The following is a 22,690-nucleotide window of genomic DNA, read 5'->3' as shown; positions in this document are numbered from 1 at the left end:
CATGGGTCGCATTTTTCAACCAAGCAGTAGTCTGTTTTGATTCACCTACTTTTCTGGTTGCCCTCCCTGGTTGATGGCAAGATGACAAATTTTATATGTAAAGTGTTCATGGGCCATTTCTCCCTGTGCCTCTCTCTGAGGGGGGCCATGTTCTAGTTCAAGGTCCCCGGTAGGCCTATAAGAACTCTGTGACTGATGATTTCAAGTAGTACTTAACCCTTAAACTGCACAACACGCCTGCAGGCTCACGTCTGGTTTGTGCAACGCGCCTCCAGGTATTTGTATTTTTCACGTTCCATTCAAAACTCCCGCGGCTACATGGGGTTCACATCAGCTTTCTCAGGGCTCTTGTAAACAGACGCCATCTTTAAAAAAAATCGTGGTCCACATTCCCGGGTGTGGGAGCCTCAGTAGTGTGTGAGCAACCAAGGCTGGCACTCGCAGCATGAGCGCACAGCACTGCTGTTCAGCGTGTGACCACAGCATCGCCTAATAATGTCAAAATATATATATAACTTGAATTATTTAGCCATGATAGTATTATAGAAGAGCCTGAGCGTGATAATGACTGGGTACAATGTTCAAATATCAGTGATTCAATGCTGTTCACGATGTTCACTGCGCTAGCCACAGCACCACAGCATTATTTCATCCATCTAGAAATCTTCAAATGACTTCTTAGGTTCCTTTTCAAAATAAACGTGTGGTCAATTATTCATTTACAGGAATTAGTGACCAGGATTGTGATAATAGCAGGATTGTAGTTATAATTAGCGTTGTGCGTAGTATTGTGGAAGGAGGAATTTTGGTGAGGGAGGTAGGGAGAGAATTGAGGTAGCCTCACTGTGTGTGTGTGTGTGGCAGCCACTCTTGTTTTGCTCACCATGCTAGCTTAGGGGTTCGCTATGGGCAACACACATGTACATGGGTATATACAGTGTGTGTATATAGTGTAATAACAGCAACAGGAGAATGTTGAGAGGAGCTATTTTGGCAAGGGAGGTTACGTCGTAATCGTAGCGTCATCTGCTGTATGCTGTGTGATTTTTCATGCAGTGTATGGTGGCAACTGTACTGTTTGGACACAATACCGGCTTACTTGCATAGTTCTGGTAAATAAAACATGTAGATAGGTATATATAACATGTGTAAATAGTGTAATAAGAACAATAACAGTATGGTGGGAGGAGCAATGTTGGCGAGTAAGATGTTGGAGTGAGGGAGACTGGCTGGGTGTGGCTGCTCTCGCTCGCGGTGTTCTGAATGTGTTGATGGTGAATGTATATAGTGTGTGACAGTGTATAGTGTGTAAATAGATTGTATATATACATAAATTAGCATGATACATAGAAAATATGTGCAGCGTATGTGTTCACAAGTGTCATGCACGTAACAGTGTCCTCAGACAATACGGATGTTTTACTGCCATAATATAGTGTACATGTTCATTATACATAGGATTAGCACTTAAAAACAAATAAAATGTATTTGGAACTGTGCACAAAAAATGAACATACAGTAAATATATTCGCGGCAACTCGCGCTCCCAGCCCCGGGCGCCCTACTGGCCCCGGGAGCGTACGTCACGGACGAACGGGGAATGATGACGTCATGCGCCAACTTACAGACCCCATAGCAGCCAAAGTAAGCACAATTTTGATTTTTTTTTTACATACCCATACTGAGGGAAGGGTTTTCGACACTTTAAAAAATCAAAAGAATTTTTTCCAGATAATTTATTTCCTGCGCACTGGGGGGGGTGTCATATATGGAGGCAACACAGTTAAGGGGTTAATCAGTATAGATAGCTTCAGGGAGCCTCCAGGGGTCGCCCCGAAACTGGCATTTCATTACATTCAACGCCGTTTTTTTCTTATCACAAAGTTTGAACTGAATATGTGGATAATTTTGTTAAGTGTTTTTTCTTAATTAAATAATAATGTTGCTGACAGTTTTCTTACTTCAACAGGTTTTGAATGAGTTGGAGAAATATGCCCCGAATAAAGAAGCTTACTCACAGCTCTGTCTGTATTTGACTCTTCCTCGACTACATGAACATGCTGACTTACGAGACTGGAATCCCAGTAGTGCGCGTGTCCAGTGCTGGACTCAGGTTGGTTCTTTTATTTATAAATATTGGACGGCTGCATTGGCATGGGTTTGTTAATGTATCATTTAGAAAATGGATCCTAACTAATTGCAATCAATACTTAAAAGTATATCAATGGAAATTCTTGAAACAGTGCTGTACTGATTGTATTTTTGTTTTCTTGGTTCTGTAGGTCAAGGTGATCGCATGTTTTGTTTGGTGTCCTGTCTGTTATCTGTTGTGTGTTCCAAGCAAGCCTAGCACCTTTGGCCTTGTTAATGTGTCCTTATATTACTTGGGAGCTTCACAAAAATCCAGAGTTGAATGTAATGAAATGTCTCTAGTGGCTTCCTGTAGCTAATGTTACGGGGGTGGGGGGGGGGGTTAAGGGAGATATAAAGAATCTCTCTTACTGTGTACCCCCCACTTTCCTTGTTATGGATTCAAGACTCAAAGTATATCACTTCTTTCCCTTCCACGTACTCTAACCTTCAAACTGAAGTCAACACTTAACCCCCATGTGCACCAGAAAAACACAGGGACCTTAGGAACTCCTCACAAGACTCGCTAGGCTTCCACACACTCCCCAGAAGGCGGGAGGTGAGTGTACGTTACAGTCACAGCCACCTGGTCACCTTGTTACTTCAGTGATAATGGGGGTAGTCACCTGTATGCCCAGTGGGTGGATTTGGGCAGGCGGTGTGGGTGGATTTGGGCAAGCGGTGTGGGTGGATTTGGGCAGGCGGTGTGGGTAGGCATATGGGCGGCTATTTGGGTCAAAGTCATGAGTCACTGAACTATGATGACACAAACGAAGGAGAACCAAGTGAGGTTTACAGTACAGTGTTCCCTTATCTGTCCAACCTTACTCAACTTGTTTTATCACAGTAAATGTCTACCTTACCTTGAGGTTACCTTGAGGTGCTTCCGGGACTTAGCGTCCCCACGGCCCGGTCATCGACCAGGCCTCCTGGTTGCTGGACTGATCAACCAGACTGTTGGACGCAGCTGCTCGCAGCCAGACGTATGAGTCACAGCCTGGTTGATCAGGTATCCTTTGGAGGTTTTTGTCAAGTTCTCTTGAACACTGTGAGGGGTCGGCCAGTTATGCCCCTTATGTGTAGTGGAAGCGTATTGAACAGTCTTGGGCCTCTGATGTTGATAGAGTTCTCTCTCAGAGTACCTGTTGCACCTCTGCTTTTCAATGGGGGTATTCTGCACATCCTGCCATGTCTTCTGGTCTCATGTGATGTTATTTCTGTGTGCAGGTTTGGGACCAGCCCCTCTATTATTTTCCACGTATAGATTATTATGTATCTCTCCCGCCTGCGCTCAAGAGAATACAGGTTTAGGCACTTTAGTCAGTCCCAATAGTTTAGATGTTTTACTGAGTGGATTCTAGCAGTAAAAGATCTCTGCATGCTCTCCAGGTCAACAATTTCTCCAGCTTTGAAAGGGGCTATCATTGTGCAGCAATATTCCACTCTAGAGAGGACTAGCGTCTTAAAAAGTATCATCATCGGTATACCATCTCTAGTGTGAAAGGTTCTTGTTATCCAATCTGTCATTTTTCTTGCAGATGTGATGGCTACTTTATTGTGTTCTTTAAAGGTAAGGTCTTCCGACATCAGTACACCCAAATCCTCTACATTGCCTTTCCGTTCTATGTTATGATTTGACCGAGTTTTGTATGTGGTTTCCGTTTTCATATTTTCATTTTTTCCGTAGTGCATGAGCTGAAACTTATCTTCGTTAAACACCATGTTATATTCTGTAGCCCATAGAAAGACCTGATTTACATCTGATTGGAGGTTTGCCGTGTCCTCTATGTTATCTACTCATAAAAATCCTAGTGTCATTTGCAATGGATGATACAGTACTATAGGTTGTGTCCTTGTCTATGTCCGATATGAGGATGAGAAAAAGTACTGGAGCAAGCACAGTACCCTGGGGGACTGAGCTCTTTACGGTTGATGGTCCAGATTTTATTTTGTTGATTATTACACAATGGGTTCTATTAGTCAGGAAATTGTGGATCCATCTACCTATTTTTCCGGTAAAATCCTTTTGAACGCATTTTATGTGCAATAACACCATGGTCACATTTGTCAAAGGCTTTTGCAAAATCTGTGTAAATTACATCAGCGTTTTGTTTGTCTTCCATGGCATCTAGTGCCATGTCATAGTGGTCCAGCAACTGTAATAGGCAAGAGCGTCCTGTTCTGAACCCATGTTGTCCGGGGTTATGGAGATGCTGTGATTCTATGTATTTTGTGATCTTACTTCTTAGCACTCTCTCAAAGTTTTTTATGATATGCGATGTTAGTGCTATCAGTCTGTAATTTTTTGCCTCTGCCTTATTTCCTCCTTTATGGAGCGGTGCTATCTCTGCTGTTTTTAATATGTCAGGGATAATGCCAGTATCTAGGCTTTGTCTTCAAAGAATGTGAAGGGCCTGCGATAACGATTTTTTACAGTTCGTGATGAATATAGAAATCCAAGAGTCAGGGCCTGGTGCAGAGTGCATAGGCATACTGTCCATGGCTTCTTCAAAATCCAGTGGGGATAGGGTGACATCTGATATATGATTTGATGTTGGTATCATGTCCATGAAAAATTAATTTGGGTTATCAATCTTCAGTGTGTTCAGTGGCTCGCTGAAAACAGTCATACTGATTCCTCAGTATTTCGCTCATTTCTTTGTTGTCATTTCTTTGTTGTCATCTCTTGGCCTGAGGAGGCCAGGTTCTGGCCCATGGTCCTTATTGGGCCAATAAAACTCCATGATTGATGGCACTTGATAGTATGGCACTGATCAGTGTATGATAGCTTCAGTGAGCCTCCAAGGCTTTCCCAGAAATTGGCATTTTATTACATTCAGTGCTGGTTTTCTGGGGGCAGAGCCCCTTGCTGCTTCCTGAAGCTATCTAGAAGGAAGCCAATGGGCACTTACCAGGAAGGAGTAAGCACCATAGAAACAGGATGAGGAGGAGGAGTCTGTAGACTGTAGACATGACTGAAAGCCACACAAGGGTGCTGCGGCCCGGTCACAGGAACAAAATATCAGACTGTCGGAACCATTGACTACCTAAACCCCCCTGCTTTAGGCTTTTTTCTTCTCTAATCCATCTTCTTTAACTCTTAAAGTGCGCATCACGTCATATGACGTGTTGGAAGTTGTTCCAGTCAACTGCGCATCACGTCATATGATGTGTTGGAGTACTACACAAGATTTAAACGTCCCGCGGATACACGGGGTTCACCACACCTTCATCAGGGCTTTTGTAAACAGACGCCATTTTTTTTAAAAATCGTAGGCCAAACTCCCGGGCGTTATTGGCCTCAGTATTGAGTGAGCAACCAAGCCTGACGCACGCAGCATGAGCTAACAGCACTGCTGTTCAGCTTGTGACCACAGCATCGCCTAAAAATGCCAAAATATACTTGTTCATGCTATTATGTAGCGATGATATTATTACAGAAGACCCCTGACTGATAAAACTGACCAGGGTTCTGATAATAGCAGGATTGTGGTGATATTTAGCACTGTGCGCCATGGAGGGAGAAGTAATGCTGTGGGAGGGAGGGTGGTGGCGATGTCTTCTGACTGTGTGTGGCCACCTTTTATTGACTGCACTCACCATACCAGCTTAGTGGTTTGCTATGGGGAACACAAATGTAGATACTTATATATAACGTGTGTATAGAGGGTATAAACAGCAAGAGAAGGTTGGGAGCCGCCATTTTGGTGAGGGCAACGGTGCAGACGACGGTGTTGTTTACTGGTTACCACGATGGTCTTGGGCACCATACCAGTTTACTTGTACAAGTATGGTGAATAAAACAGGTAGATATTTATATATAATGTGTGTATATAGCGTAATAACACCACACAGTATTGTTGGAGGAGAAATATTAGTGCGTCTGGCCTTGAGGGCGGCAGCCATCAGCTGACTGTGTGAGGTCCTACGTCTTTGTGCCTTTACTCACCATACAACTTAGATTTTTTTTTTTTTTTTTTTTTGAGATATATACAAGAGTTGTTACATTCTTGTACAGCCACTAGTACGCGTAGCGTTTCGGGCAAGTCCTTAATCCTATGGTCCCTGGAATACGATCCCCGGCCGCGAAGAATCGTTTTTTCATCCAAGTACACATTTTACTGTTGCGTTAAACAGAGGCTACAGTTAAGGAATTGCGCCCAGTAAATCCTCCCCGGCCAGGATACGAACCCATGACATAGCGCTCGCGGAACGCCAGGCGAGTGTCTTACCACTACACCACGGAGATGTACAGTTATGGTGAACAAAACATGTAAATACTTATACTGTACAGTGGAACCTCTATTAACGAGTTTAATCCGTTCTGGCACCGAGCTCGTTACCTGGAAAACTCGTCTTTGGAAACAAATTTCCCCATTTAAAATAAAGGAAATAAATTTAATCCGTTCCACTCCCAAAAACATCCATACTTGTATGACTTTTTTTAATGTAAATATAATACTGCACATGTAATTATAAATGTTTTGTTGTACTGTTTTAACGTTTACTTTACCTTATGAAGAGTCGTTGCTGGCTTGAGGGAGACGATGGGGAGGTGGGAAGGAGGAGAGGGGTTATGGTGTGGAGGGAGAATCCACCTCTGAGTCAGGTGGGCTCTCTCTTCTTGGGATTTTCACCCCACTTGGACCAGGTTGTGGTTCACTATCACTGGCTCTTCTTTTCTCTACTTTTGGAAAGAACTTTTCTATTGACAATTGCTTTTGTCTTTGTTTTAGGATGTCCCTAAAACGAGACAGCAAATTGTCATTAAACATGTTCACACATCGGGTTGTCACTGCTTGATCAGGGTGATGTTTTTCTAAGAATGCGGTCACCTTTTCAAACATTCCTAACACTTCCCTGATCTCACTTGAAGAGGCAGCAGCATCCTCCCGTACCTCCTCCTCCCCTGATGAGAACTCTTGTGCCTCCTCTTGATTAATGTCCTTCTGAAGTTCCAGGAGTTCCTCAGTGGTCAGTTCCTCACTGTGCTCCTCCACTAACTCCTGCACATCAGCAGCATCCAACTCCAGACCCAAAGTTTGCCCCAGAGCAACAATATCATCCACTAGATGCACTTCGGGTCTTCCACAGGTGCAGGTACAGATGCAGGTGCAGGACCGAAACCTTCAAAGTCTCGCTCAGGGACACCCTCAGGCCACAGGTTACGCCATGCAGAGTTAAGGGTCCTCCTTGTCACTCCTTCCCAGGCCTTATCGATCAAACGTAAGGCACCCAGGATATTGAAGTGGTTCTTCCAGAATTCTTTGAGGGTCAGCCCTGTATTGTCGGTCACATCAACACACCTCTCCAACAAGGCCTTCATGTAGAGTTTCTTAAAGTTTGCAATGACTTTCTGGTCCATAGGTTGGAGGAGTGGAGTGATATTGGGCGGAAGGAACTTGATGGTGATGAACTGATTTTCGGGATACAATTCATCTCGCATCTGTGGAGGATGTGCAGGAGCATTATCAAGCACAAGCAAGGCCTTGAGTGGCAACTGTTTCTCTACAAGATATTTCCTCACTGAGGGGCCAAAAACATCATTGATCCATTCAGTGAAGAATATCTGCGTGACCCAGGATTTCTTATTGGACCTCCACATCACATTCAGTCGCGCCTTATACACTTTACATGCCTTGAACACTCGTGGATTTTCTGAGTGGTAGACTAGCAGCGGCTTGACCTTGCAATCACCACTTGCATTGGCGCAGAGGACGAGAGTAAGCCGATCCTTCATCGGTTTGTGGCCAGGCAAAGATTGTTCCTCCTGTGTGAAGTAGGTCCTCTTCGTCATTTTCTTCCATAACAGGCCAGTCTCGTCACAATTAAAAACTTGTTGGGGCAAGAACTCCTTTTCAGCAACAAATTCCTGGAACTGGTACAAATTTCTCAGCAGCAGCTTTATCAGAGCTGGCAGCCTCCCCATGTCGCACAACACTGTTTATACCGCTTCTCTTCCTAAATTTCTCAAACCATCCACGGCTTGCCTTAAATATCTCCTCCTCTTCAGACGACGCACCTGGTGTCTTCCTGACAAGGTCCACATACAACTTCTTGGCCTTTGCACAGACAAGAGCTTCAGAGACACTATCGCCATGCAATTGCCTTTCATTCATCCAGACTAGCAGTAGCTTTTCAACCTCTTCTAGGATTTGTGGACTTTTCTTGTTAACCTTGGTAACGCCTTTAGCCACCTCAAGCGTCTTAAATTGTTCCTTCCTCTTCAGAATGGTACAAATCGTTGATGAGGTCCTGCCATATTCCCTGACGAGATCAACCACACGCACACCACGCTCGTGCTTTGCTATTATTTCCTTCTTCACTTCCACAGTAATTGTCACTTTCTTCCCCTTGCCAACACTGTCTTTAGCAACTAGCTTCTTTGGCGACATCGTGCGTTACAAATTGCAGTCACAAAACCACAAAAAAAAACAGAGAAAAGCGCAAATAAATCCAGAGGGATGCTTGTCGTGTGAGATACAACAACAACACTGGCGTCGGAGGCGTCCGAGAATTTGCGAGAACCCGCGAGACGCTAGGAAGCACCATGTGGTTTCACTCGTTAACCCTTAACATGCTCGGGGTTTAACCCTCAAACCGCTAGGGGCCCAAATGGAATTCACACCCACAGGTGCAACAAAAAAAAAAATAAAATAAAAAAAATTCTTTCGTCTTATAGAAGTGTTCAATTTTGTTCACTGATCACGGAAAAAATAACAAAAAAATCGTAGGTGGCATATTTTAGCCGCAATAGGGTAGGGAAGTGTGGCAAAAAAGGGGCGTTGGCAGAGCTTTCGCCAGACGAGGTCTACTCTGCCCGAGCTGTCAGACGTCAGTTGCTACAAATATATTATTACCTAATTATTTCAATGTCTCTGATTGATTTTTTCTTAGTTTTTTGCAGTAATATTATTCCATACAGTGAATTGTGGTATATTTATATTATAAAATGTGTGAACCATCGCTGTACTCAAAATTATGGTGTGCATATTAGTGATTCAATTATTATGTACATAAAACAATAAACAAATAGTTTTGTTGTTACACTATATACACAGGTTATATATAAGTATTTGCATGTTTTGTACACCATAACGAACTACTAAGTTGGTCTTGAGTCAAAAAGCAACGAGGAGTGACCGCCAAACACCAGCGAGCCACTCACTGCCACTCCCTCCCTCAACACCACCTCACTCACCCTCATTCACCTCCCACAATACTCCTTCTGTATTTATTCACTATACACAGACGTTATATATACGTATTTACATGTTTTGTTCACCATAACTGTACATCTAAACTTGTATGGTGAGTAAAGGCCATAAGACGTAGCTACTCGCACAGTCAGCTGATCGGCGGCCGCCCTCAAGGCCAGACGCACTAATATTTGTCCTCCAACAATATTGTTTGCGGTGTTATTACGCTATATACACACATTATATATAAGTATCTACCTGTTTATTCACCATACCTGAACAAATAAGCTGGTATGGTGCCCAAAGACCATAGTGGCCATCAGTAAACAACATGCCAAGTCGTGCAGACGACGCTCCTCCCTCACCAAAATGGCGGCTCCCAACCTTCTCCTCTCGCTGTTATCTCACACTATACACACGTTATATATAAGTATCTACATGTGTGTTCACCATATCGAACCACTAAGCTGGTATGGTGAGTGCAGTCAATATATGGTGGCCACACACAGTCAGAAAACGATGCCACAACCCTCCCTCCCACAGCCTTACTCCTCCCTCCATGGAGCACAGCGCTAAATATCACCACAATCCTGCTATTATCAGAATCCTGGTCAGTTTTATCATAGTATTACTGAAGCCCCCTGACTATCACTGCTAAATAATAGCAGTATCATTTATATTATGGTATTTGTAGGCGATGCTGTGGTCACAAGCTGAACAGCGGTGCTGTGAGCTCGTGCTGCGTGCACCAGCCTTGGTGGCTTGCTCAATACTGACGCTGTAACACCCAAGAATGTTGGCCTGGATTTTTTTTCTAGGTGGCAGCTGGCAACTATCGGTCGTGGCTGTACTATAGCTGCCCCTATCCCAGGCGGGGCGTTTAAATTATAGGGCTAGACACGAAATCATATATAAATGATGTGCGCGGTTTCGGTTTTGTCACTGATATCATTTATATATGATATGCGCGGTTTGAGGGTTAATATCCTGTCATCCCCACAGGCGCATGTCATTATGAAAAAAAAAAAAAAAAAAATTTTCTTCCTAACCTGTTAATTTGTGTTCACTGATTACAGGGTAAAATAATAAAAAAATCGTAAGTGACATATATTGCCCGCTATAGGGCGGGGAAGTCTGGCAAATTATAGGCGCTGACTCAGCATGCGTCCCAGGCGGTCTGTTGCTCGCCAGCTGTCAGGCCGGAGTGGCCACAAAGAGATAATTGCCTAATTATTTCAATATCTCTGATTGATTTTTCATAGTTTTTTTTACTGTAATATTATTCAATAGTGTGTAGTTTGATATATTTATATAATAAAATGAGTGAATCATTGCTGTACTCAAAAATATGGTGTGCATATTGTTGATTCAATTATGTTCATCAATCAGTGAACAAATACTTTGTCGGTTATTACACTATAAGCACAGGTTATATATAAGTATCTGCATGTTTTGTTCACTATAACGAACCACTAAGTAGCTATTATGAGTCAAAAAGTAATGAGGAGTGACCGCCATGTACCAGCCAGCCACTCCCGCCCTCCCTTCAGTCATCTGACTCACCCACATTCTCCTCCCACAATACTGTTTTTTTTTCTATAATTCACTATATACAGACGTTATATATAAGTATCTACATGTTTTGTTCACCATAACTGTACATCTAAGCTTGTATGGTGAGCAAAGGCACAAAGAGTAGGACCTCACACAGTCAGCTGATGGCTGCCGCCCTCAAGGTCAGACGCACTAATATTTCTCCTCCAACAATACTGTGTGGTGTTATTACGCTATATACACACATTATATATAAATATCTACCCGTTTTATTCACCATACTTGTACAAATAAACTGGTATGGTGCCCAAAGTCCATCGTGGTAACCAGTAAACAACACCGTCGTCTGCACGGTGGCAACGTGCAGACGATGCCACCGCCCTCACCAAAATGGCGGCTCCAAACCTTCTCTTGCTGTTTATACCCTCTATACACACGTTATATATAAGTATCAGCATCTGTGTTCACCATAGCGAACCACTAAGCTGGTATGCTGAGTGCAGTCAATAAAAGGTGGCCGCACACAGTCAGAAGACATTGCCACCAGCCTCCCTCCCACAGCATTACTCCTCCCTCCATGGTGCACAGCACTAAATATCACCACAATCCTGGTATTATCAGAACCCTGGTCAGTTTTATCACAGTCAGGGGTCTTCTGTAATAATATCATCGCTACATAACAGCATGAACAAGTATATTTTGGCATTTTTAGGCGATGCTGTGGTCACAAGCTGAACAGCAGTGCTGTTAGCTCATGCTGCGTGCGTCAGGCTTGGTTGCTCACTCAATACTGAGGCCAATAACACCCGAGAGTTTGGCCCACGATTTTTTTTAAAAAATGGCGTCTGTTTACAAGAGCCCTGATGAAGGTGTGGTGAACCCCGTGTATCCGCGGGCCGTTTAAATCTTGCGTAGTACTCCAACACATCATATGACGTGATGCGCAGTTGACTGGAACAACGTCCAACACGTCATATGACGTGATGCGCACTTTAAGGGTTAATAGAGGCGAGCTCGTCAATAGAGACAAATTTGCTGCGAGTGGCTTGCTCGTTACTGGAAAAACTCGTTAATAGAGCCACTCGTTAATCGAGGTTCCACTGTATATAACGTCTGTATATACTGTAACCCCGCAATTATCCGGGATTCAAACATCCGGAAAACGCATTTATACGGGCAAAATCGTGATCGGATAAAGTTATCACAATATCCGGCCAAAATGGCCACAGGAACCGGATAAAAGCTGGTTTGGCCGGATGAAAATACGGCCGTACCGTATTAATCCCGTCTGTGGCTCTAGACGCATGGTGGAGGAGGGGGGTTGGGTGGGTGGGTGGTGGTGGGAGGGGTGCGTCAGGAGGGACCACCTGGGTACAGGAATTACCATTAATTTTAGAACAATTAATCATAGCCAAAAACAAATGAAATAAGTACTAGTAATTATGTAATAACAAATAAATAAGTTTCCTAAAAGCATTGTGCACAGGCTGAAGTTTCCTTCAAAAATATTGTGAATTTTTTTCCTCCTGGCGGCCTACGTAACGCGCTATAGCTGCCCCACCCCAAGTGGACCCGTCTAACACTGATCAACCCATGTGCGTCCGTCCCTCGTGTTATACACAGTGCTGCGCCATTAGTGAAATATTTTTTTAAATAACTTTTTTATTTTCATAGTAACTTTGAACATTTTTGGCCAAGACTATGTCTGGTAGCAGCATCAATCGTTCTGGAGGTGTTAAGAGGAAGAAAGTTGTCCTAACAATTAAAGACAAGTCACTGTTATACACCTCAACCAGTGCAGCCTCACAGTGTTGCGCCATTAGTGAAATATTTTTTTAAATAACTTTCTTAATTTTCATAGTATTTTTGAACATTTTTGGCCAAGAATATGTCTGGCAGCAGCATCAATCGTTCTGGAAGTGTTAAGAGGAAGAAGATTGTCCTAGCAATTAAAGACAAGTTACGTGTTGTTCAACCAGTGAGGCGTCACAGGCAGCCAAGCGCCTTCAACAAGTGAGGCGCCACAGGCAAGCCAAGCTCCTTCAACAAGTGAGGCATTACAGGCAAGCCAAGCGCTTTCAAAAAGTGACGCGCCACAGGCAAGCCAAGTGCCTTCAACAAGTGAGGCGCAAGCAAGCGCCTTTAACAAGTGAGGTGTCACAGGCAAGCCAAGCGCCTTCAACAAGTGAGGACATGCAAGCGCTTCAACAAGTGAGGTGCAAGCAAGCGCCTTCAACAACCGAGGCCTCACAGGCAACCCAAATGCCCTCAACCAGTGAGGCTTCAGCAGCTGGCAGTCAAAACTAACTTAGCTTAATGAACTGTACAGTAATTTTAAGTGTTAATTTTAGTGTTGTGTTAGTATAGGTTACGTAAATTGTTAAGAATTTTTAACTTCAAGATGTGTGGCATCAATCAAGAAGACGAACACCAACAAGGTAAGTTGAGGTTTCTAGTTGAATATTTAATAATTGTATGTGGCAAGGCAATTCAAATTATGTTGTTTGTGTTATAAAAATAGTTGGAAATGGTCACTTTTGGACTCGTAGGTGAAAAAGTACCATTATCCGAAAAATGTGATAATCCGGCTGGGGTCGTTCCCATATAGTCCGGATGATCGAGTGGAGACAGTAAAAGCAAAAACAGTATGGTGGGTGGAGAATGGTGGCAAGTCAGGTGAGGTGAGCGAGGGAGGGAGTGGCATCCTGTGGCGGGCTGCCACTGGCACTGCCAACTTAGTGGTTCGTTATGGTGAACACGAATGTAGATACAGAGCACCACTTGGTTTCCGAACCCCTTGGGGACGAGACCCGTCGGTTAACATGTAAGTTTGTATACGAGAAATAGAGGGGAAAAAATAAACTAGAAATGTAAAAAGAAATTTTTCTGAAAAATTCACGAAAAAACTCTAGGGGAAAAAATCGACAGGTTCATAGCGTAAATGCGACCGTGTTTTGTTTGTACTCACCAATAAGTGAAGTCCTGGTCCGCTTTATAAAAGTCCTTAATTGTTCCTAACTGATTATTAAGACGACTGGTAAACATCCTCTAGATGTTTCCTGCCAGCCTGCAGGAACATCCTGCCAGCCTGCCTGCCAGCTTGCCTGCCAGCCAGCCTGCAGGCACATCCTGCCAGCCTGCAGGCACATCCTGCCAGCCTGCAGGAACATCCTGCCTGCCAGCCTGCAGGAACATCCTGCTTGCCAGCCTGCAGGAACATCCTGCCAGCCTGCCTGCAGGCACATCCTGCCAGCCTGCAGGCACATCCTGCCAGCCTGCCTGCCAGCTTGCCTGCCAGCCAGCCTGCAGGCACATCCTGCCAGCCTGCAGGCACATCCTGCCTAAAATATACGATGATGTACTGTACATTTAAGAAACAAATCTGGGTCACAGGTCTGTGGAGTGTGGTTAGGCTTACGGAGTCAGCCGGTCCCTCCCCCACCACCGATACACCTCCCCCTCTCCCCCCACCCCAAACCCATACACACACACACTCTCAAAGGTCACGTGGTTCATGGTTCACTTCAACACCCATATATCGCTGCCTGCCTGCCTGCCTCCTTCCCAGCCTGCAAGCCTGCCTGCCTGCCTGCCTCCTTCCCAGCCTGCAAGCCTGCCTGCCTGCCTCCTTCCCAGCCTGCAAGCCTGCCTGCCTGCCTCCTTCCCAGCCTGCAAGCCTGCCTACCTGCCTCCTTCCCAGCCTGCAAGCCTGCCTGCCTGCCTCCTTCCCAGCCTGCAAGCCTGCCTGCCTGCCTCCTTCCCAGCCTGCAAGCCTGCCTGCCTGCCTCCTTCCCAGCCTGCAAGCCTGCCTGCCTCCTTCCCAGCCTGCAAGCCTGCCTACCTGCCTCCTTCCCAGCCTGCAAGCCTGCCTGCCTGCCTCCTTCCCAGCCTGCAAGCCTGCCTGCCTGCCTGCCTCCTTCCCAGCCTGCAAGCCTGCCTGCCTGCCTGCCTCCTTCCCAGCCTGCAAGCCTGCCTGCCTGCCTGCCTCCTTCCCAGCCTGCAAGCCTGCCTGCCTGCCTGCCTCCTTCCCAGCCTGCAAGCCTGCCTGCCTCCTTCCCAGCCTGCAAGCCTGCCTGCCTCCTTCCCAGCCTGCAAGCCTGCCTGCCTGCCTGCCTCCTTCCCAGCCTGCAAGCCTGCCTGCCTGCCTCCTTCCCAGCCTGCAAGCCTGCCTGCCTGCCATCATGCTAACGGGTAGTGTGTGTTAGGCTTATCTTCGGGAATGAGCCGGTCTCACCCCCACCACCAACAAACCACCCGCCCCCCTACATCCCATCTCTCAAGGTCACGCGGTTCAACCGCGTGACTACCACTCACTCCCTGCCTGCCAGCCTGCCTGCAAGCTAGCCTGCCTGCCTGCCTGCCTGCCTGTGCCTGTGCCTGCCTGCCTGCCTTTCCCTCCCTAATTCTCACTACTTCCGTCCCTTCCTGCCTACCTCCTAGCATCTCTCCCTACCTCCCCCTCCCTCTTAGCATCTCTCCCTCCCTCCTAGCATCTCTCTCTCCCTCCCACTCCCTCCTAGCATCTCTCTCTCCCTCCCTCCCTTTTTGACTAATTCTTCCCCCCTCTCTCATACTGCCTCCCACCTAAGCTCCCTCATCCATCCACCCACTGGTCAGCCATCACTGACGCAATGCGTGCATTTGGAGCCGACATGGTGCACAGATGTTTCTTGATTGTGCAGATATGTAAAACAAAAGCACAGAATGAACATTCCAGCCTTATGGCAATTCAAAATAATAGGAATAATAGGCCGTGAATCTGTGAAGTCACAGCGGGCAAACTGGACCATCGCCCACCCACCACAACAAGCCGGCGTGACGCTTGGCGGACCCCTTCCTACCCGAACTTTGTTCGGGTAGCATGACTCCCCAACCCCAATCGGGAAACTGGAAGTTTTGGATAACTAAAGTTCGGAAACCAAGTGGTGCTCTGTACTTATATATAACGTCTGTATATAGTGAATTATAGCAAAAACAGTATTGTGGGAGGAGAATGTGGGTGAGTCAGATGACTGGAGGGAGGGCGTGAGTGGCTGGCTGGTACACGGCGGTCACTCCTCGTTACTTTTTGACACATAATAGCTACTTAGTGGTTCGTTATAGTGAACAAAACATGCAGATACTTATATATAACCTGTGCTTATAGTGTAATAACCGACAAAATATTTGTTCACTGATTGATGAACATAATTGAATCAACAATATGCACACCATATTTTTGAGTACAGCAATGATTCACTCATTTTATTGTATAAATATATCAAACTACACACTATTGAATAATATTACAGCAAAAAAACTATGAAAAATCAATCGGTTCCCTATATAGGGGAAGAAAACGAATCGCGGAACAACTTGAGTCGCACCCTATCTCAAGAACGGCGAAGAAGGTTAGGTAGAGAAATAGAAACAATTGAACTCAAGCTACAAGAATCATACAAAACCCAGAAGAGGCAAAGAGAGCAAAAGGCCATCAGTGAAATAGAGAGAAATTCAAAATATTTTTTCTCCTATGCAAAATCAAGATCAAAAACCACGTCTAGTATCGGGCCCCTGCGAAAGGGAGATGGAACTTTCACCAATGACAACAAAGAAATGAGCGAGTTACTGAGGAAGCAGTATGACTCTGTTTACAGCGAGCCATTAAATGCACTAAAGATTGATAACCCAAATGAATTTTTCATGGATATGATACCAACATCAAATCATATATCAGATGTCGCCCTATCCCCACTAGATTTTGAAGAAGCCATAAACAGTATGCCTATGCACTCTGCACCAGGCCCGGATTCTTGGAACTCCATATTCTTCAAGAACTGTAAAAAAACTATCGCAGGCCCTTCACATTCTGTGGAGACAAAGCCTAGATACTGGCGTTATCCCTGACATACTAAAAACAGCAGAGATAGCACCACTCCATAAAGGAGAAAATAAGGCAGAGGCAAAAAATTACAGACCGATAGCACTAACATCGCACATCATAACAATCTTTGAGAGAGTGCTAAGAAGTAAGATCACAAAATACATGGAATCACAGCATCTCCATAACCCCGGACAACATGGTTTCAGAACAGGGCGCTCTTGCCTGTCGCAGTTGCTGGACCACTATGATATGGCATTAGATGCTATGGAAGACAAACAAAAAGCTGATGTAATTTACACAGATTTCGCAAAAGCTTTTGATAAATGTGACCATGGTGTTATTGCACATAAAATGCGTTCAAAAGGAATTACCGGGAAAATAGGCAGATGGATCTACAATTTCCTGACTAACAGAACCCAATGTGTAATAGTCAACAAAATAAAATCCAGCCCATCAACCGTGAAGAGCTCAGTCCCCCAGGGTACTGTGCTTGCTCCAGTACTTTTTCTCATCCTCATATCGGACATAGACCAGGACACAATCTATAGTACTGTATCATCCTTTGCAGATGACACTAGGATTTTCATGAGAGTTGGCAATATAGAGGACACGGCAAACCTCCAATCAGATGTAGATCAGGTCTTTCTATGGGCTACAGAAAATAATATGGTGTTTAACGAGGATAAGTTCCAGCTCATGCGCTACGGAAAAATTGAAAATATAAAAACAGAAACCACGTACAAAACTCAGGCAAATCATAACATAGAACGAAAAGGCAATGTAAAGGATCTGGGTGTACTCATGTCGGAAGACCTTACCTTTAAAGAACACAATAAAGTAGCCGTCACAACTGCAAGAAAAATGACAGGTTGGATAACAAGAACTTTTCACACTTGAGATGGTATACCGATGATGATACTTTTCAAAATGCTTGTGCTCTCTAGAGTGGAGTACTGCTGCACAATGACAGCCCCTTTCAAAGCTGGAGAAATTGTTGACCTGGAGAGCATGCAGAGATCCTTTACTGCTAGAATCCACTCAGTAAAACATCTAAATTACTGGGACCGACTAAAGAGCCTAAATCTGTACTCCCTTGAGCGCAGGCGGGAGAGATACATAATAATTTACACATGGAAAATACTTGAGGGGCTGGTCCCAAACCTGCACACAGAAATAACATCACATGAGACCAGAAGACATGGCAGGATGTGCAGAATACCCCCGTTGAAAAGCAGAGGTGCAACAGGTACTCTTAGAGAGAACTCTCAACATCAGAGGCCCGAGACTGTTCAACACGCTTCCACTACACATAAGGGGCATAACTGGCCGACCCCTCACAGTGTTCAAGAGAGAACTGGATAAGCACCTCCAAAGGATACCTGATCAACCAGGCTGTGACTCATACGTCAGGCTGCGAGCAGCCGCATCTAACAGCCTGGTTGATCAGTCCAGCAACCAGGAGGCCTGGTCGACGACCGGGCCGCGGGGACACCAAGCCCCGGAAGCACCTCAAGGTAACCTCAAGGTAAGGACATTGAAATAATTAGGTAATTATCTCTTTGTGGCAACTCTGGCCTGACAGCTGGTGATCAACAGACTGCCTGAAATGCACGCTGAGTCAGCGTCTATTTTTTGCCAGACTTCCCCGCCCTATAGCGGGCAATATATGCCACTTACGATTTTTTTTATTATTTTTTCCGTGATCAGTGAACATAAATTAACAGGTTAGGAAGAAAAAATTATTTTTTCTGTGGGGAGCCCCTACGGCTCCCTGGAGCTTATCGGGCTAATGTATGTTATGTTAGACCGGGACATTAGCTAAGGAGTTCAGACCTACCAGGGACCAGCGCCAGAACCTGGCCCCTTCAGAGAGGTTTCAGGGAGCAATGGCCCTGGAAAACCCCATATGGTTGGGGGTTTTCCTTATCTGCCATCGACCGGGGTTAGGCACCCAGAAAGGTAGGCGTAACAAAACAAACCCCACATGGTAAGAAACTACAACAAAAACCGAACAGAGAGGTAGAAAACTCCCTACAATCACAAGGAAACTAGCAAACAAGCAAACATCACACTTTACTGCCGCGCCGATCGTCTGCGCAGCCCTCCCCACCCCGGGAGGGGGAGGTGGGAGCCCCGGACCTACCGTGCCGGCTGCCAAGCTCCAGTTCGTTCGCTAATGTCAACCGGGATTGACGCTTCTCTGGCCTCAGTTTCCTAGGCGGTGTTTGCCTTGTGTGGTGTTCACTGCCGTGTGTTGTGTTGTGCGGTGGCCAGGAGTACTTCATCAGTGCCGGAGCTGCATGTGCTTAGTGGCTGACTTCCCTAAGCGCCTTGTGAGTACTGCCCTTGCGTAACAGGGTTATCTTCCCTGGGGCATTCGGGAACCATTCCCGTAGAGGTTCTTGCTGCTCGGCATTTGCCTCGCCCTTGGGGCCAGCTGGGGCTTGGGGCCCTTGTTTGGCCCTGGGTAGGGATTGGTATTGTGCTGGTTAGGGCGTCAAGGTGTTGCGCAGCCTGCCACCTAAGCGGCGGCCGGTTTCTGTTGCCTCTGGAGACGGTGTACTTTTGCGGGGTTTTTCTTTTGTTTTTAATTTTTCATGCCTGGTGGGGGTCTGCCTAAGGTGGTTATAGTTCCACTGGTAGTGTTTGGCGGCCCTCTGCTAGGCCCCCGTGATTGTACACGTCTCAGGGGTTTTCAGTGCTATAATCTACCCTCTTGTTATGTTTGGGTTTCTTAACCAGTTAGCAACACCTTGCCCGGGCTTCCCGTAGTTGTTACCCTACGGGCCCTGGAAACCCCTGTCTGGGCTCGGGGGACCATTGGATGTGTCTTCTGGGTTCCAACCCGTCTTGTACGGGATCGTTGGTTGCTGTTCCCTTGTCTCCGGGTGACAGTCGCCATTTTTACCTCCGTCATGCTGCCTGTTGGGTCACTGACACCTTGACCCGGAGTCTTGCGAGTGATTCTCTGCTTGTTCTCCAGTACTCTCCTGATGTTATTACTGTTCAGAGTACAGGCGGCATCCGTGTTGCAAGCTAGGTTAGGTTGCTGCAACATGCTAGGTTGGTTTCCCACTCGAATGCCCCGTGGCCGCCCCGTTTGGTTAGGTGCTGCTTGCCCCTTTCCCCCCATGTTCCCGGCTCCGGACCGTCTGCGGGTTTCGGGGTCGGAGCGGGGTTTAGTTGCGGCAGAGACTCGGGCGGTTTTCCGGGGCTGCCCTGTTCGGGTTGGGGACGGAGGTTTGAGCCTGTGCCTCCTGCCAAGGCTTCTGGGTCTTACCAGCGGCCCTTTCTTGTTGCCTTTCCCATGGACTCTTGCTTTTCTTTAAGGGCGGAGGGCTTGGAGGATGGCTCTGCCCCGGGGCCTCTGTTGTTGGTTCCCGGGGCTGTGGGGGTTGCCTGCTAGCAGTTCTGGGGCGGTTTTGCCCCTTCCGGGGTTTTTCTGCTGTTGGGTGACGTTTTTCGCCCACCCTGTCTGCTAGCTTCCCACATTTGCTGGCGTGTTTTTGTGTATTTAGCGTCAGTCACAGCCCCTGCTGGCGGCCATTTTCGTCTGCCGGTTTCCCGGCGTGGCCACCAGGGCGGCGTTGCGGTTTGTTTACATGCGTCTGGGTGTGCGAGCGAGCGTCTCGGGTGAGTTTTCAATTTTTTTTCAGGGTTTTTGTTCTCCTGTTGTCGTTTCTTTGTTTTTCTGGTGTTTTCTTGCCGTTGCCTGTTCCTCTGGGAACGTTTGGGTGTTGATTTTGGGTCTGAGCCTATGGGTTTAGGCTCAGTGCCCCTGGCTGGTATGCTTGCTCCCACACCTTGTCCCTCGGTTTTCGGTCTGTTGGGACCGCTTTCCCAGGGGGTTCTGCTGGGGGCGGTGCTTTGCCTTTCAGTGGTGTTCTCCGCCATCAAATGTGGTGGTTTGGGCTCCCCCTGGTTCGATTCTGGGTTCCTTTGGGTTCCTTGGTTTCGTTCTGGAGGTTTCTTCCTCTTGGGCCCCCTTTTGTGGGTTCAGGGGACTTTGTTTCCTTGTGTGACCCGGTTCTGCCTTTTGGGGTTCCGGGGTCTTCCTGGCTTGCAGACTGATCTTTTTGGGTCTTGGCACATGTTGTGGTTGTGCTGGGACTTTGCGGTTTTGCTGTCGAGGTGGGCCTTTTGATGCAGTTTTGTGCCTTCTTTGCCTGGCCGGCGTAGTGCTCTCTGCCCATTAGTCGGCGAATTGTACTTTTACAATATATGTCCTCACCTAGTTGTGCTTGCGGGGGTTGAGCTCTGGCTCCTTGGTCCTGCCTCTCAACCGTCTATCAACAGGTGTATAGGTTCCTGTGCCTCTTAGGCTCTATCATGTCTACATGTGACATTGTCTGGGGGGTCAGCCTCATTACTTGTGTGTGGAGTCACCACATTACTTCCTAGTGCTTTCCCGTTACCATTCTGACAAAAAAAAAAAAAAAAATATCTATCTGTGGCTCTTTTGGGTACTCAGTTTCCACCTGTGTCCCCTAGTGCGTGTGCCCCTTGTGTTACATAGCCTGTCCTTATCAACCCTGTCGATTCCCTTGGGTATCTTGAATGTGGTGATCAGGTCTCCCCTCACTTCATCTTCCAGCGAAGTGTGGTTTCATTCCCATAGTCTCTCCTCATGACTTAGCTAGTGTACTTTTTCTTTCGGAAGGGGTTCTGTTCCCCTCTCTGTTGACTGGGCGCTGGGAGAGCAGCTTGCTCTGTTGCCTCTCGCTTGGTCCCGCTGTTGGTGGGCGCTTTGGGTTGTCTTCCAGCCTCTGCTGGCGTCGGAGGACGCCTTCTCCCCCTTGGGGGGGGGGGGGGGGTTCAGAGCTGGCGGGGTGGGCTTCTTCCCCTGCGCTTCGTCATTTCCTCTTCGTGGGTGCGTGGGGCGTGGTCGATCCGCCCCATCATTCTGGACTTCTTCAGTCTGCGCCCTGGATCCTCTGCCCTCCTCGGGGGACTGTTGTCTCCTGTTCGGATTCTGTTGGGGCCGGGTGCATGGATGGTGGCCCTGGACCTCCAGGTCACTTCTTGGCACGTTCCTCTCCAGTTTTTCTGGGGCTAGCACGGTTGGTGGTGGGGCTTCAGGTTTGCTGTTTTTATTGCCTTCCCTATTTTGTAATGGGCACTTCGTATACTCTTTGCATCTTTACCGGATCTTAGTGCCCTGTCGGAGTCTGAGATTCGGTGTCTGGCCTACTTCGACGACTGGCTGGTGTGGGCTCCCAGTCAGTCCGCTTGTCTGCTCGCCAGGGGATGGTTCTTTCCAGATTGCCGGGTTTGGTTTCCTGGTGATCTGGAGGTTTTTCCATCTGTTTCCGTCCCGGGTTCGGACCTGGGCCTTGTTTAGGGCTCTTGGGCCCCTCATTGTCTTCCCTCCAGAAGTGTTACTGCGGCTGTGGTCCCGCCTTTGGCTGTTCAGGAGGGGGTCCCGGGTTGCTTGGGCGGTTGTGCGGGAGTCTGCACTTCGGCGTGCTTGTCTGCCCACGGAGTCGGGTTTGGCTACGGCGTCGGTTGGTTCCTGCGGAGACTCCCCTTTCGCCTCTTGCATTCCTTGGGTTCCTCCGGGGATCTTGTGTTGGTGCTGCGTCACCAGCTTCCTCTTTGGGGTTTTCGGGGTTCCGTGCCTTGGCACCTCCCCGAGCCTTCGCTCGATGTGTTCACGGACGGGTCGTCTCTTGGCTGGGGCTTTGTGACCAGTGCTCACCAGGTCGGCCGAGGTTGATGGAGTCTGTCTGTCCGTCGGGCTCACAGCACGGTTCGGGTGTTCATGGCTGTCTGGTTTGCGCTTCGGAGGGTTTGGGTCACTAGGTACTCTACCATTCAGCTCTGTTTGGACTGTTCTCTGGTGGTTCTTGCCGGAACCACAGGGGTTTGGCTAACCGCGTGGTTCGTGTCCGGGGTGTGTCCTGCGTCCTGGCGGACAGCTGTCTCGGTTCATTCCTCTTCGTGG

The 22,690-nt window shown here is 47.0% G+C and overlaps 1 protein-coding gene across 1 annotated transcript in view; it reads left to right on the top strand.

The window, feature by feature from the left end:
- Positions 1-22,690, top strand: part of LOC123771427 (WD repeat-containing protein 47) — a 369,075-nt gene that overhangs the window by 59,709 nt on the left and 286,676 nt on the right. Inside the window, exon 4 of the mRNA XM_045763929.2 lies at positions 1,970-2,113. Within this exon, the coding sequence (XP_045619885.1) occupies positions 1,970-2,113 (144 nt within the window). The remainder of the gene's footprint in view (positions 1-1,969; positions 2,114-22,690) is intronic.

Source organism: Procambarus clarkii, chromosome 76 (genome assembly GCF_040958095.1).
Source record: "Procambarus clarkii isolate CNS0578487 chromosome 76, FALCON_Pclarkii_2.0, whole genome shotgun sequence".
Taxonomy (NCBI): domain Eukaryota; kingdom Metazoa; phylum Arthropoda; class Malacostraca; order Decapoda; family Cambaridae; genus Procambarus; species Procambarus clarkii.
The sequence above is the reverse complement of the archived record's forward strand: the minus strand, read 5'-3'. Positions and strand labels throughout refer to the sequence as shown.